This window comes from Metarhizium robertsii (genome assembly GCF_000187425.2).
Source record: "Metarhizium robertsii ARSEF 23 chromosome Unknown MAA_Scf_1, whole genome shotgun sequence".
NCBI lineage: Eukaryota > Fungi > Ascomycota > Sordariomycetes > Hypocreales > Clavicipitaceae > Metarhizium > Metarhizium robertsii.
In genome coordinates, this window is record NW_011942149.1 from 1,260,872 (window position 1) to 1,276,729 (window position 15,858).

A 15,858-nucleotide genomic window follows, 5' to 3' on the forward strand; every position below is an offset into this window, starting at 1 on the left:
CCCCATGTGACTTGAAAGTGCCTGGAATTGAGTGACGGAGGGATCGCATCATTGTATTGCAAACCATTTCTGCATTCCACGCTCTGGACGGAGATGTTGTTGTCCATGATGGCCCAGACGACTAACTGCCCCCTGGAAGCAGTTGAGCCCGGCAATCTGATCTGACAGCGCCAAGACGGGCCAACCAGCCGTGGCCAGATTCGCCGGGGGTGCATCGTTCACGTCTTCGAACTGCAATCAGTTAACGTGCTTGCCTAGACGGCGACGCCAGCGGGTCGATTAAACTTTTTTCTCCCCTTGGCGCTGCCATCAGTGCCAACTCTAATACGATTCAGGGCCTATCATCGTATATGCATCTATATTGATACCGCGACAGATGTGGGGGGTCAACTGGAACTCATTATGCGCCGAAACGACCAGACACAATATACGGTCTGGTTACTGGAGCTCCCAAGCCCAACGATGAATCATGAATGATAGCCCGCGTCTCAATTCATGACCCCCCGAAGGAAAGCTTGGGCATTCGCTCGATTCCGCCGTCGATGAAGGGCATGGTTTGGAACAGGGGATTAACGCATCGGGATAGGCGCTCGCGCGACTGCCGCTCCTTGTTTAATCCACGCCCTTGGACGGTTTCTGTCGTGCAAGCTCCCAAATGGAGGTTAGTTTCGGCATTGATACTACTAGTAGTAGAGAACGTACGGTTTCCATGGAAAGTACTGTAGAAGAAAACATCCATGTCTGTTTTTATCGAAGCCCACACTTTTTGACGTGGGGGAGCAGGGGAAGAATGAAGGGTGGCGCCGGGACCCCGAAAGGACTGGACCAATTGATGAGTCTAGGATAGTTGCGCGCTGGAATCGACGGAAATGGTCAGAGCCTTTTTAGCTCAACTCCGTCGTGACTACGGAGCAGGTGTCTCGAGCTATCGTCGAGTTGTCCTTTCGTTTTGGCATGGTTTTGCCACCACGTTCGTGGGGGTGGATAATCTAAAGCAGGAAAGAAAGAAATAGTCCATAAGAGTTTCTGCTAGCGTGACGTGCAGACGCTTTGTGCGCAGAGTGGACAGAAACAGTCACTCTGCGTGGGGTTCTACCGCGTCCGTGATGAGTTGCGTGACTGGTCTTGACCTACGTATGCCTTCTTCTGTGGCCGTGTTTCCGTTACCTCTTGGATTGAGGAGAGTTGGGTACATGACCCTTTGGGATTCTCCAACATAAGCCGTCGATGGTACGTGGAAGCCGAGAGGCCCTCGAATCCAGCGCCGCGCCACAGGGTTTGTCGGGTACCTGCTTCCGTGTGGCGTGCGGCGTGTTAATCTGCCAAAATCTCCTGTCAGGTTGGCGGGTTGGCGGGTTGGCGGGTTGAGATCGACTTGTTCTGCAGACACTTGTTGTGGAGGGGGCGTGGGCGGAACATTGAACATCGTCAGGCCAGACTAGGGACTAGCGCCGGTAGTCTGGAGCTTGGCCCAGAGCCCCTTGCAATGACAATTGACATGCACGCACTAAGCGATGAACTGGCAAGACGATGCTACACCACTACGGTAGGGTAGCGCGTTGCTTGAGGTATGGCCTCGCAGCTAGTAGCATTTCGCAGCTTCAGCAGAGTCTTTTTTTCGGCAAACAGTGAGGGTTCTTGACTATTTGCGGATTGACCCCTCCAGTGCTCCCAAGGCCAGCCTCAACTGCTTCCCTGATCCGTGACATGCTGGCGCCGGGTGGACGTGGCAAATTGAGCGGTCCATCATGGCTTCCGTATGCCGCTGTCTCCAGGAGCGACCCAGTTTATTTCCAATATCTAAATCCATTTCAGGCTACCGGCCTTGGCTATGATTCCATGAAACTATTACTAGCACGAAATCGCTTTTTTCGGTCTGTGACGGCAGTGAAAAATGGTTACTGCTGAGTGAAAACTTTATCAGCGGCTAATTCTCCAAACTACTCGCGACCTACAGTCGTCAAATCCACAAGCCAACTTGATTTTGCACTCGATGAATTTCCATTCCAACACGAGGTGAATGTGAATGTACCAGTACTGCTCAAGACGCCCCGGATCAAATCAGTGACTTCTCGACGCTTTTCATACGTCTGTTTTGTAAAATCGTGTGTCTATCAAAATCCTGGCTTGGAACTCCTTGGGTGGGATATTCCGTGACACTGCTGTGTTGTTAATCGCGGAGATGATGCGGTGGTTTCTCACCCAATCAAATACACACAGAATAACATTGTAGTGTTTGCTTCCTAGTGATGCATGTCTGTTCCGGACCTCGACGTTCCCTGCTTCTATTTTTCCATCAAAAAGTCACCTCATTTTACGCAGAATCAAGACAACATGTCCCACGGCGAGGTATGCCTACCATCCCATCGCTCTCCTCTCTTCGCCAACAACAAGCGATTCTCGTCTAAAGAATATACAGCTGTACAAAAATTCTATCCTCGATTAATGCTTGTAAAACAGCGCCACAACAAAGAATATAAATACGCGCTCACTCAGGCCAACGCTATTTCACCGCACCAGCTCGATCAATTTCCACCACCCACGCATGCACCTTTCTCGCAATAGTCCAACTGGTATCTGCAAGAAAACATCATTAGCACAGCACAACGGACCCTATACAAAATTTCAAAAATCCACCTACGCTCCTTGGTGCAAAACGCATGCTGGATATTCCCCTCGTCAACCGTGATGCTCGTCCGGCCACCCTTCTCACCAGCCCGGCGCCTCCGCTCGATAAACTCGTCCCGCACATGGTTCGCAACCCAGTGGTCCTCTCGGCCGTAAAACATGAAGAACCTTGGCGCGGGCAGCTCCGCCGCCGAGGCAGACACCTCCCACAGCTCGTCGTCCCACTTGTCCTCGAAGATGGTGTCGAGCTCCGACTTGCCCATGTGCAGCGCCTGCAGCACGCCGTCCCTGCTCTTGAGCCACTCGGCCGTCACGTCGGCGGCGCGCGGCGAGAAGCCCATGGCGTTTTGGATGATCCAGCGCAGCGTCCCCTGCGGGAAGAGGCCCAGGAGAGCCTTGGCGTAGGTGACAAAGTGCGTCTCCATGGTGGGCAGGCTCCGCATGTAGTTGATGCGCGCGCCGCTCTGCGACAGCGCGAGCGACGCAATGGTGGGGAAGAGGAGGAATCCGTGGCGGAGACGGAGGTGCGGCGCGCGGCCGGGGTCCTGCATGTGTCTGTGGAAGATCTCGACGGCGATGTAGGCGCCGATGGAGTGGCCCATGAGGACGACAAAGTCGTAGGGCTTGTCGCTGCCGCTGCCGTCCTCGGTGCTGACGCGGCGGGAGGCGACGTCTTGGTAGATGGCGTCCACCTGGCCGTCGACGTCGAAGGGCGGGTTGTCCGGGGTGAAGGGCTCGTGCTCATGGTCGCAGAAGCCGGCGAGGTTGCGGCCGTAGATGTCGTAGGCCGTGGCGGACTGGGAGGTGTCGAGGAGGTTGCGCAGGGCGTCGAGGAAGTCGACGTAGAAGCCGATGAGGCCGGGGTTGCCGCAGACGAAGTAGATGAGCGCGCGGTTTTCGGCGCCGCGGAGCTGCTCCGAGGGCTTCCATATGGACGACAGCATGGCTGCTGATGCCGCGGTGTGATGGGACGAGGTTTCAAACGGCCAAGGTCGGCCGTCCCTGTGTGATGTCGTCGCGCCTGGAGTTGTGGGGCGAGCCGAGGCGATTTTGGGGCATCGGTACTCCGTCCTCCGTATCACGTCCTCTTATTTCTTGCTTGGAGTTTCGGCCATTTTTACGGCAAAGTTGGATTCCTCCCACGAACCAATGTTTCCCCTGGCAAGCTGTATCATGTAGTCATGTCGCACCAGGATGCGAGATGACCAAGACTACGGAGTAGTAGCTCACGTCATACGGCCGATGGCGCAAACCCCCCTCATGCGGGGAGGGAATCGCACATCCAGCCTGTGCACCACACGACATGCGCCTGGCTCCCTGTTCTCGGAAACAGTCTATCCAACGGGTTAATCCGTAAAAAAGAAATCCTCAACCTTGCCTCCCCTCGAAGCAGCCTCTTGAGAATAATATGGGCGGCCACGTGTAAGTCAGCGCCGTCTCCTCTCCTTGTCTCACCACACTCTCGCAAGTTCAACTGACCTTCGACGGCCGCAGAAACGTATTGGACGATGTCCTCATATCAAACTGTAACCAACATGGACCAGGCCAGCCTCGCACAACCGAGCCCGCAAAGCTAAATCCAAGCAGTGCCGCCCGCCTACCTCCGTTCGTCTCTCCGGGCGCTCCTCTCCCAAGGCCCCGGGATCCAGAAACTCTTCGTCGAACACGCCCGTTCGCGCCTCCAAGAAACACCGCCCCAGCTCACAGAGGCCGCCAAGCTGTTTCCAGCCCACGACACATGCTCCCCAGAATGCATCGAGTATCTTGCCCTCACGAGATGCCTGTTCTCGTCGAAGCTCGCCAGCGAATCCCTCACCTAGTACGCCCCCCCCTCTGCTTCTCTTCCTCGACCATCAAATGTCTAACCTGCCCGCCCATCAGCTTGACACACTTTGTCGACTCCGTCATCCAAGCACGCGCCTCATGGACGGCCCAATCCCCCCTCTCCCAGAACGTGGACAAATTCGCCGGCGACACCGTCCAGGCCATGCAGGCGCTCAAAGAGTCGGCGCCCGAGAAGAGCACCAAGCTCAAGGAAGACCTGCAAGCGCTGCTGGCCAGCTTCGCATCCTGCCAGACGTACTGCGCCAGCTCGAGGCTCGAGTACCCCTTCGGCCGGGCGGAGAGACAGGCCAGGGACACGCTGCAGCTCTTCTTTGCCGACGCCGCCGCCATCCAACAGGCGTCGTCCACCCACGGGGACCGCATCATCCACCTCGCCTCGCCGCCCGCCGGGGCCGTTGAGAAGTTCACCCTGGGAAACAGACGCTTGCCACGCCTCTTCAACGGCCTCTGGCAGCTGTCCTCGCCCGCCTTCGGGGTCGGCAACTGGCACCAGCAGCAGCGGAAGCTCGTGAAGCTGGTCGAGGCGGGCCTGGTCGCCGCCGACATGGCCGACCACTACGTACGTGCGAGAATTCCCAACCGCCCATGTCTTTTTTTTTTTTTGGTCTCCTTTTGTTCCTGACGCTGTAACCAGGGGGATGCGGAACTCGTCTACGGCGATTTCCGCAACAGACTCCCCGCGGCGACGCAGGCCGAACTGTACGCCGCCACAAAGTGGTGCGTCTTCAAGCCGCTCAACACGCCCGTCACCACAGAGTACGTCCTGGCGGCCGTGAGAGAGCGCTGCAGGCGTCTAGGCGGGCGCGTAGACTTGCTCCAATTCCACTGGTACGACGTACGTCTGTTCTCCTTCTCACCCCCTTTTCTCCCGAAAGCCAAACCGCCGTGTTCACCAACGTCCAGTACGAAGCAAAAGAATACCTCCAGATACTCCACGAACTCATCGGCATCACGAAATCCCACCCCGAGTACCTATCCGCCGTGGGCCTGTGCAATTTCGACGCAGAGCACACCGACGAGATATGCAGGTACCTGATGGACAAGACGGGCGAGGTGGGCATCGTATCGAACCAAGTACAAGTACGCCCCCCTGCACCTACTACTGATCTCCGTTTCCGTCCCATCTACAGGAAAACGGACCAGCTGACAGAAGCAGTTCTCGCCCATCGACACCCGCCCCTTGATGGGCATGACGCAAGTCTGCGAGCGGTACAACCTCAAACTCCTCACCTACGGCTCCCTGGTGCGTTCCTCAGCCCCCCCGCCCAAAAAAGCAACAAGGCAACCTCCCTCACAAGAAGACCAAGCCTCGTCAGAAACAACGGGCAGCTAACGTCCTCCCTTTCCCCCCCAAAAAAGTGCGGCGGCCTCCTGACGGAGAAGTGGCTGAACCAACCACCGCCAGACATATACTCGCCCTCGAACCCTCTCAACCCGTCGCAGCGCAAGTACCTCGACATGATCAACCACTGGGGCACGTGGCAGGAGTTCCAGTCCCTCCTGGGCACGCTGTCTCTCCTCGCGACAAAGTACAACGTGAGCATTGCCGACGTCGCGAGCCGGTGGGTGTTGCAGCAGCCGTCCGTGGGTGCCGTCCTCGTCGGGACGAGATTAGGCGTGTCGGATCGCTGCGCCGATGCGCTCCACGTGTTTGGATGGAACTTGAGCAATGCCGACATCATGGCCATTGATGCGTTTGCGCATGGCAACAACGGCGAGAAGCTGCATGCCGTCTATCAGAAGATTGGCGATTGCGGACAGGAATATAGAGGCATGAGGGCGTAAAAGAGACACTGCGTCTTTGCACCCGCAAGATGCGTCCGATTCATACAACGTACTGATATTCGAGCAATGACTACTACTACAAGTGATTATGTTCCCTGAACACTAAACATGCCAACTTTTCTCTTCTCTTACACGCTGATTACGCCACCTTGATCTTCTTGGTGATTTCCACGAGACCAACAGTTTTCTTCGCGACAATCGCCCACCTGGGCATGAACTGCTTCACCTCGTGGAATGCCGGAATCGTGTTTGCACTGTTGGCATCGGACCAGGCACATCTCGCCGTCACGATAAGTTCCTTGGCTGCTCCTCGTTTTAGTTCTCCGCCGCTGGGGTCATCATCCACTTCGTCGACCTCCGTGGCTTCTACACTATCCTCGTTCATGGGAAGCACATGCCCACCCAAGTGAAGTGTAACATTCCAACCCTTTTCCCAATCACGCCTCCAAAGTTGAATCTGTTGGAGCCCTTCAGGTGGGAATGAGCCGAATCGGTCATCGCGCTTTGCGCCACCGTGAACTGAAAAGCCAAAGATTGGGAACGAGGTATCGAGATAGCAGACGCGAGTGTTCAACGCATCAAGGCTCACGAGGATTGTTTTTCCATTCTTGGATTTCGACGCTTCGATGGATATCAGGCTTTCCAACTCCTCACCATCCGCCACGTCCGGAGGTAAGAGAGACGCGTCATACTGGCAATTCCTCAAGTTTGAGAGAAAGGGGTCTTCATCGCAGTGAATTCGTTGGCCAGCTGGGGTGGGTATGGAGCTAATGACAGGGCGTACAAATTCTTCCAACCCATTGAGGGTGACAACATTGGAGCCTTTATCCAAGTCGACAACTTGCTTGAAGTAAAACTTGAAACGATTGTTGTCGGAGAATGGGAAGGCGGTCAAGTTGTAGATAAGCGTTCCGATAAATACGAGGAAAAGGAAGAGCGGGACGTGGTGGCTGACGCGATGGATAAACGGCGTGAGTGGCAGGAGGAGGAGGATTGCTAAGATGCCAACCCCCATTAGCGGAGCAAGTAAGCTGCTACCATCTGTTCCGGTCTTGCCTATGGATGTGGTTTGCACCAGTGCCAGATTGCCGAGCACAGTCACATATAGGGGAACGAGTAGAAGGAGTTGGATAAACCAGGTCCAGGTGGGAAGTCGACCGGACCAAGCTTGCTCGTTTTCGTAAGGCGGAAAGCTGCGTTTTCTGTTGTTGCCGCTACGAGTCTCAACTCTAGTTTCTGGCACGGGTCTCCTATATGTGTTGGCAAATGTGGTGGTCTGCTCGCTAGATCCGTGACCTTCTTCGCCAGCCCTGAGAGGTGTTGTTTCTGTTGGAGTAGCAGCAATATCTGTGTCCCCTCTGTCCTCGTTATTTTGCTCGTTAGCGTCGTTACCTCCATCACCTAATAGGTTTTCTTGTTCTTGTTCCTCTTCCTCTTCGTTTTCGCCGCTGACTTGTCGTGCAAAATCTTGCTTGGCCGGAAGTGCATATTGTTCCAAGAGTGAAATCAAGACTGCTGCAAAGGCGAAGGTGTGGAGGAATGCCAAAGGGTATACAGCACCCATATTCATGCGATCCTCAGCAACGGCTGCGAAAACTGAGAGAACCCAAGTAATGATGAAAAGCCAGATCAGCGTAAAGCCCCGTTGAAGAGCACTTGGGCGCACAAAGTGAGCCCCACGAAGCAAAAGCCACGACACAAAGTAAAACAATGAAATCATCATGGCCCACCTGCAGAGAGTAAGTAAAATCGTTCTGCCTAGAAATTAACCGCGGAACACTTACACAGAATATCCACTGCTGTAAATAATCAAGGGATTGACCTTGGCCAGCAAAAACACTGATCCAATTGTCAAGGCAGTGGCAACGACCAGAGCAAACGGAAATCGGACGAATCCTTTCCATCCGCCAAATGACACGGTTTCTTCACCGTCTCCTACAGTAGAATCAACCTTGGTAGCAAAGAAGTACCATTTGTCATCGCGAACCAGCAGATATGTCACCACAAAAAGAACAAGTGGCGTAGTAATAAGAAGGGTGAGAGTCCACGCAAATAGCCCTCTAAGCGCAAACGCGGACCAGCTACTGCCATACCAATCAAACCAAACACCAGCCGTTGGGCGGCCACTCTGAACCAGATCTTTTCTGCCATCAGAGCGCGGACCATTGAACTGGGTGCTGGTGGTCCTTGCCAAGGACTCGGTCGTGGCGAGAGCAGCTGATAACATGTGCCAGATGCTGTCGACTGACGTGTGCCGCGCATCATCCTCTTCTGTGTGATATCGGGATCGAGGCGAATAGAAAGCAATATCGAGACCGCGTTGGCCGTAGTTGTCCACAAAGACCGAGTAATCCGTGCCACTCTTAATCACACCTCGCTCGAAAGCATTCGACGCTACAACGGATCCGAAGGGATGAGGGCTTTTGGAGTACGCCTCAGCGGCCTCGAGATCCGTCGTTCGGAACAGCATAGCTCGACCGCCAGCTCCCGCCCCCTCCAGGTTGACGAATGTATTGCAAAACTGCACCAAGGGGCTATATCCAAAAGCTTGGGCCCCGAATAGCCCGTCCTCTTCGGCATTATTGAAAAGCAGGACAATGCCGTTCTTCGGTTGATGGCCCTCGGAGGTAAAGTGACTGAGCAGTTGCAGCAGGGAGATGCATGCCATGCCGTCATCGGTGGCACCATAGCCGGTAGATACCCTTGAATCTATCAGTAACAAGCTTGACATACCCGAAACCTAACGAAGACTCACGAGTCAAAATGGCAATTCACGAGAACGCCAGCGCCATTGCGAGCAACTCGTTGAACATTGTCAGAGGTCCACCAATCCCCCTCCGGATCCTCAGAACCATGAATATACACGTAAAAATTGTTGCCTTCAAAGTACCGTCCCATGGTATTATTCGGCTGAGGATTAGTCATTGTCACGTTTGAAATGCGATCATCAAAGAGCGTGGCCCCGCGCGGGCGAGCAGAGACCTCGGCGGCCTGGACGGGATGCTCAGCCGACGACAAATACCTGTTCACTCTGGTAAGCAACACGTCTTCCATCATCAGAGTAGCTCCGAACGAACCTGCTTTCCCAGGGCACACCACCTGTTAGATCCGTAGTATAGTCAATCCCATTTCTTTCCAGAATGTCCCTGGATCGACGCATGAGATACTCGCGAACTATGTCGTTCGAGTGGCTATTAAAAGGATGGTATGATCTCGTAATGACCTCCAAATCCAGCCATGCTTCTGTCAAATTGACGCCCTGCGGCAGCTCCTTTTCGGAAGGCGCGGGCGGCACCGTTTCCTGGACATAAATCAAGGGGATGATAATGGCGAGATAGACAATGGTTGTCCAGAAGCTGACCGGGCCTGGCCGGAAAACAAAAGGATTACCGAGCTTCATGGCGAACTTGGTTACGAATGTGTGCAACGCAGGCGAAAGCGTATTCACGATAAGCAAAGGCGAGAGGATGGATAGAGAGGCGCCCTTACGCGGTGCCAAAGAACATGGCGAAAGCGACCTTGGAAATGAAGCGCGCTCGGTGGCGTTTTAGGACAAGAGACTAGGACGAAGCGCCGGGCAACAGGATAGTGGGAATATCCTCCTCTGCAAAGAAAAAAAGGCCGCCTATAGGATTGATTGATGGAAAAATAAACCTGCAGCAAGATGGGACGGGAGAGATGGTTGGAGCCGGGGCGGGAAGATGGAATGCGCGGCAGGTTGAAAGGTCCAGATGTCCAGACTGCATGTCGAGGTGGTGGTGCACAGGACATGACATGGAGCTTCCATGTCCACTTGGAGCTCGGGGAGCTTGGAGCTTGGAGCTTGCTAAAAACGTCGGCCGGTGCAGCTGCATGTCTCCGACCTCGACTGTCCGTCCAGTGGCCGTCACCCCGCACAACCGACATGAACGGGGGACTGGATAATGTGTCATGTTTTAAGCCCATCATGCCAATGACAACCACCGACAGTCTTTGCCCTTTTTTTCTATTTAGATTTCCAGCCAAGGCAAATGACACAGGCCGTCTTGTATGCACGTCTCTGAAACAATATTTGCCTCTTGTGAAGCATAAACAAAGGCGCAATGCAATGGCCGATACTACATTCATGGCCACTCGAAACCCACGGCCGGCTTAATGCCAAGACCGTCATCTCGTACGACCGAATGCGGCCACTCACCATGTTAAGCCGAGCCCCAGACCCGAGCGCCGCAACGTCATCACGGCCGTGGCCATTTCACATCTCACGAGAGTCTCAGTTACGACTACCAACTTTTCCTATTAAAAAGAAACACTCAGCTACACTGCATACTGTATAATGTGCTGCATTAGCTCGGTCGTACCATCTCCTACATGCTAGGTTATATCAAATTACTTGTCGAGCTGTCTCAAGAATCGAGTTGGAAGGCAAGAATTGTTAGTAAAAAACATCTGCCCGACTGTTCCCATTCTTTCTAGGACGGAACCTCCTAGGCCAAGCTGTTCAAAACGCCAGACTGTCCTGTACCCGTAAGTGAATAAACAAACTGATTGCTCCCAATAAGGAAGCCGCTCTTCGTTAGCAGTAAATACACCATCGCCTGCGTTCCGAACTCCATCATGAGCATGAGCTTGCTCAAGCGCCAGGAGGCGGAGGAGGGGGCTGGTTTCCGGGAGGAGGTGGAGGCGGAGGCGGCGCATCACCTGAAGGTGGAGGAGGTGGAGGAGCTTGTGCAGCGCCTCCAGCATACTGTTGAATGAGGGCATTTACTCCAGCGAGGCCGGGAGGAGCTGCCAGTCCGGCACCAGCCTGGGAAAGTCCGGGCGGCGCACCCATACCAGGAGGAGGAGCGTAACCGCCATACCCAGCATATCCAGGATACCCACCCTGGGTTCCAGGAGCCTGATACTGCTGTTGCCATGGGGGAGGAGCTGCTGATCCAGATGAACCGTAACCTTGGCCGTAGCCGTTTTCGCGGTCGCGGTCGCGGTCACGATCACGGTCTCTGTCACGATCACGGTCCCCATGATGGTCATGCCCGCCGCGGTTTCGTTCCCTGGCCCAAGGCGGCGCAGCACCAGATCCTCGAGACTCTCCGTCGTTGGAGTCGTGGTTACGGGATCTCCAGGGAGCAGGGCCGCCAGTTGGTCCACGTTGCCAGGGCTTGGCATCCGCTCCATTTTGATCCGCGCCGCCACCAGGGCCAGCTTCGATTCGGGCTGGAGGTCCAGAGCCTCCTCCAAGTTCTTGCATAAGTTGCTATAATAAAAGTTAGCGCAGGGGCTTTTTTTAAAGAAAAAAAAAAGAGGAGGGGGAAGGGCGAGGGGGCATGGGACAAAGACATGTGCATACCTCCATTTCGCGGTCAACGGCATCACCGCCATTGATTCTACCTGCAGGCCGGCCATCATTTCGCCAGCTAGCACCTCTCTGTCGGTCGGGACAATCGCGGGCCATATGTCCCGCATTGCCGCAAACACGACAGATGATACTGGCAGTATAGTTTTGACGCTCGGGACAGTCGTACTTGCGGTGGCCAATCTTGCCGCAGTTTTGACAAGCTTGATTCTCATCGTCTCGGAGAGTACCATTGAGTGCAGCAAGTTCTCGCAGCTGATTACGCTTCAGCTCGTTTTGACCTTCAGGAATAGACGCCGCCTACGATGCGTCAGTTAGCAAATCATCAACCAAGAGTATATATAGAAAGAAGGGTTCGGGATCTTACGGTTTCAATGACGTTGTGAATAAGCTGCTTCGCCTTGTTGATTTTTTCTTCTGTATCGGCCATGATGAGACAGTGTAAATCTTCCTCCTGATTGCTGGAGTGCGCAGCATCCGACCGGCCTTTGCCTTCTTTGACGGAGCCCTTGCCTCGAATAGCAATCTTGGCACCAGAGTCCCCCTCCATTTTCTTGAGTGTATTACCACGGGGTCCGATAAGTAAGCCAACTTTATGAGGGGAAAAAAGCTACGTGTTAGTATCTGAAGAAATCTGTTTCACACTCGATGTTACGTGGGGAATAGGGCAACGCAAAGGAAAAAAGTCAAGGCCCATTTCGACGATGGACCAGTTATCTCAAAGCGCCTTCGCAAGGTCGCAGCGATACTGGCCAAACTCCAAACAGGGGACACCAAAACGGGGGGAGCAGAAACATTGGTTAGGGTTAAAGGGTTAGCAATCATACTGAAGTTAATTTCCGGGTAGTCATTCACAGGCACATAGACCTTCTCCTGGGTCTTAGTGGGCCTGCGGTAATCCTGTGGAGGATGGTAGTTAGGAATCGTCTTCATAGCCCTCTCAATCAGCTTGTGTCGCTCGTCTTCCAACTTCTTGCGGTATCGGTATTCTCGCGTGTTGATACGTCTGCCGTGGTTATCGTACTGAGGAGCAGGCGAAGGCGATCTGACGAGATTATTAGAATAATGACAATGCTGACTTGGCAGTTTGAAGACACGTACCTGTCCCCATCGGCAGGGACGACATCGTCAATGCGCAGCTTCTGACTGATCTCCTCGATACGAAGATGCAGAGTGTAGGCCTCCAACTGTTCACTCGTCATGTTAGACATGATGGCAGTAGGCAACCCCATAAGGCCTGCAGCCTTATTTTCGGATGCATCACCCCATCGGTTGCGCTTCTTGCGTCGGCGAGGACCATCTGCTTCAGTTCTCGGTTCTGGGTCGCGACCCCGTCTCGGTTCTTCGTCGGTAACTCCATCCTCTTCAGCGAAGCGGCGCTTCCCAAGAGGAATGTTGTTCGAGCCAGTGATGCCTTGATTTCTCCACGACATCGTGAACGTTCGTTGGCGACTAAATTGTGTTGTCGCGACTTGAGGGAACAAGGCTCTTTGATGAACATACGATGGCGAAATCAGGATAGGAATTTCCACGCAGATCCTGGTTTCTGGCATGTTTCGGATTAAAGCTATTCCGGGCGGATCTCTGAACGCCACCGCCACTGCAGCTGTTGTTGCTCGAACATTAATTACTCCGTAGTGTAGAAAGGCCCCACTTTTTACGTAGTTCAACGTTAGCGAGCAGGCATCGGCTTGTGTCACAATATGGGGGATCAGCACACTAAATGTGGCGTAGCCACGCCCATTTTTTGGCGCAACAACTTGGGAGCAACACCAACAGGAATGGTGGCCGACCAACAACGCACCGATAACCGAATACGGTCAAGTTATTGAGGCCAGGCAGCTTTTGGACGCATTTAGATGATAGCCATTCAATAAATCTTAAATAACTAGCTTTGCCGGGCTGGACGAAAATTCATTTTCCAGTTGTCCGCCAATTTTCGATACACACACACACACACACATATATATATATATATATAACCCTACGTGATGAGGATAAACTAGCACATGGTGTTACTTTTCATCAGATAGCTCTTTTTCTGGCGTGCCTGACGTATCGCGATGCGTTCGTGGTGTATTACGTGGTTAGGTGTGGTTCCCTGGCCTAGGTACGTCTAAAATATAGGGTTACTAGATGTCTTCCATGATCATCTTGCCTTTCTTTTTTAAAATTGACAATATATATACATATATCACCTACCCTTTTACATGTAAGTTACAGACGATATCTAAAGCCCGCCATTTTCCAGTCCGTCACATCCTCGTAATCCTCAGGCTGTAGTTGAATCTCCGTTACCACCTCAGCAACATCTCTATCAGTAAGCTGCGCCGGCATCTTCCCATCAGCAACCGCGCCAGCCGCACCAGCAGTACCTTCAAAGCCCTCCTTCTCCGTCCTCCTCGCATTCATCCACTGCAGATAGAATCTGAGCGATATGGCCAGAGCCATAGCCAGTGCATAACAAATCATGATAGCCTGAAAAGCGGACTCGTACGAAGGCGCTTCGGTCTGGCGGAAGAGCTGTGGCCCGACAATGTTGCCCGTACAATAGGCGATGAACTGCATGGCTGTGATTGTCATTTTCTTGGTGACGCCGCGAAAGTTAGATTGTACGAGAGACATGGCGAGTGGCATTGCTGCAGGGCCAGTGGACAGGAGGAAGTAAGCAAAGAGTTGTACACCGTGAGATACGGCGGTCCTGCGGTAGATTATGGCAGCACCGATGATGCAGGGCATCACTACCGCAATGATGAGGAGGCAGTTCAGCTTTCGGAAGCGGCCTGATAGATGGCCTGTGCCGGCAATCACAGCGGCTGTAATCAGGGAGTAGGGTATGTTTATAAGCGTCGACTGGAGGTTGGTAAAATGGAAGGATTGGATAATAATATTAGAGAAACCCTGTGTTCCGCCGTTGGGAATTTGTGTCAAGAGGCTGATGAAGAAGATCAGCCATGACTTGGGGTCGATCAGGCACTCTACCACCTGATCCCATCTCCAGGACGAGTTCTCTGTGGAACCTGTGCCAGCAACGATGACGCGGTTCTTTGCGATTTGGCGTTCGTCGGGTGTCAAGAATCTGGCTTTTGAAATGTTATCTGGAAGAAGAAAGAACATGGGAATCGCCCAGAGAAAGGTTCCCAGCCCAAGAATGATGTACATCCATCTCCAAGGGTGGACATTATCCTCGATGTGCCCAACCCCAAAGGCAAGCAGACTTGACACCAAGCCGCCAACAGAGTTGCCTGCAAACCAAATGCCTACACGAGTAGGCATTTCGTCACGGGTATACCATGTCGACGTCAGGAACATGAAACCAGGCGTGATGGTGGCCTCGGCCACGCCCAAGAGGAAGCGAACAGCCATTAGGCCGCCAAAGTTCTTGCAGGCAGCCGTCAGGGCAACCACAACCCCCCAAAACACCGTGTTCACGGTGAGGTATTTACCCGTGGGCAGACGGGCAATCAGAATTGTCGTAGGATATTCCCACAAAAGGTAGCCAAAGTACTAGTTTTTTTTTTTAGTCAGTATTTCAAGGATGTTTGGTAGAGCCTCATAGAAAACTCGTACAAATATACTTGACACCCAGCTATACTCCTGTCCTTTGAGGTGCTGCAAGATAATGTTAGCAATACGTTCTCCAATGCAGGATGCTCATGCTGCTCGAGGCGTCGAGAATCAGGGGCTCACATTATCGTCTCGAAGGCCAAAAACAGCCGCGCTCGAAAGAATGATCTTATCCATGAAGTTGAGCATATACGTGATAAATAGCACCGGTATTATGGCTCGATCAATCTTCTTCAGCACACGACGAGCCACAGCCCTATCAGGCGCAGGCTCCAAACGAGACGGATCCTGCGAGAGTTCAGTCATAGTGCGAGGTCCGAGCAGAGCATCGGATTCTGAAGCATGCAGATGAGAATTGTCAGGGTTGCTATCGTCGGAGGAGAGGGCCATTCTCTCAATAAGGAGACGAGAGCGGCACAACGGATTCTACAGAGTCGGGAGACCCAATGCTCGCATGTCTATCGCCTTCTCCATGAGTAGAGAATGGTAGGCCAACTACCTAGGTAGCCAGCATGGGCAAAAGGAAAACTGCCAATCCCCAGATTGGGGTAGCGAGTCGCGGGGGCGTGTGGAATGCGATGCAAGCTGGTTCAGAGCTTCAGACTCCCAAGTGTGGGGGTCTCGTGGAGTCGTGGACTGGATGGCGGCATTTGGCATCCGAACTTGTCCCCAACAAACACCGACTATTGCAAATCCAC

The 15,858-nt window shown here is 53.4% G+C and overlaps 5 protein-coding genes across 5 annotated transcripts; 1 reads left to right on the plus strand and 4 right to left on the minus strand.

The window, feature by feature from the left end:
* Nucleotides 1-2,503: 2,503 nt before the first annotated feature.
* On the minus strand, nucleotides 2,504-3,572 carry MAA_05016 (uncharacterized protein; the record flags this gene model as incomplete). The annotated part of the gene is made up of 2 exons (XM_007822527.1): nucleotides 2,504-2,577; nucleotides 2,642-3,572. The coding sequence occupies 2 exons, from the start codon at nucleotides 3,570-3,572 to the stop codon at nucleotides 2,504-2,506; spliced, it is 1,005 nt and encodes a 334-aa protein (XP_007820718.1).
* Nucleotides 3,573-4,036: 464 nt separating this feature from the next.
* MAA_05015 (Aldo/keto reductase) lies at nucleotides 4,037-6,258 on the plus strand (the record flags this gene model as incomplete). The annotated part of the gene is made up of 4 exons (XM_007822526.2): nucleotides 4,037-4,050; nucleotides 4,123-5,032; nucleotides 5,108-5,229; nucleotides 5,271-6,258. 4 exons carry the CDS (start codon nucleotides 4,037-4,039, stop codon nucleotides 6,256-6,258), a joined length of 2,034 nt encoding a protein of 677 aa, XP_007820717.2.
* A 139-nt stretch (nucleotides 6,259-6,397) lies between these two features.
* On the minus strand, nucleotides 6,398-9,658 carry MAA_05014 (peptidase family M28 family; the record flags this gene model as incomplete). The annotated part of the gene is made up of 4 exons (XM_007822525.1): nucleotides 6,398-7,988; nucleotides 8,043-8,960; nucleotides 9,014-9,280; nucleotides 9,336-9,658. 4 exons carry the CDS (start codon nucleotides 9,656-9,658, stop codon nucleotides 6,398-6,400), a joined length of 3,099 nt encoding a protein of 1,032 aa, XP_007820716.1.
* Nucleotides 9,659-10,870: 1,212 nt separating this feature from the next.
* On the minus strand, nucleotides 10,871-13,026 carry MAA_05013 (branchpoint-bridging protein; the record flags this gene model as incomplete). Its single annotated transcript, XM_007822524.1, has 5 exons — nucleotides 10,871-11,494; nucleotides 11,588-11,893; nucleotides 11,961-12,184; nucleotides 12,421-12,638; nucleotides 12,695-13,026. 5 exons carry the CDS (start codon nucleotides 13,024-13,026, stop codon nucleotides 10,871-10,873), a joined length of 1,704 nt encoding a protein of 567 aa, XP_007820715.1.
* A 784-nt stretch (nucleotides 13,027-13,810) lies between these two features.
* Nucleotides 13,811-15,550, minus strand: MAA_05012 (major facilitator superfamily transporter; the record flags this gene model as incomplete). The annotated part of the gene is made up of 3 exons (XM_007822523.2): nucleotides 13,811-15,100; nucleotides 15,164-15,205; nucleotides 15,284-15,550. The coding sequence occupies 3 exons, from the start codon at nucleotides 15,548-15,550 to the stop codon at nucleotides 13,811-13,813; spliced, it is 1,599 nt and encodes a 532-aa protein (XP_007820714.2).
* Nucleotides 15,551-15,858: the final 308 nt, after the last annotated feature.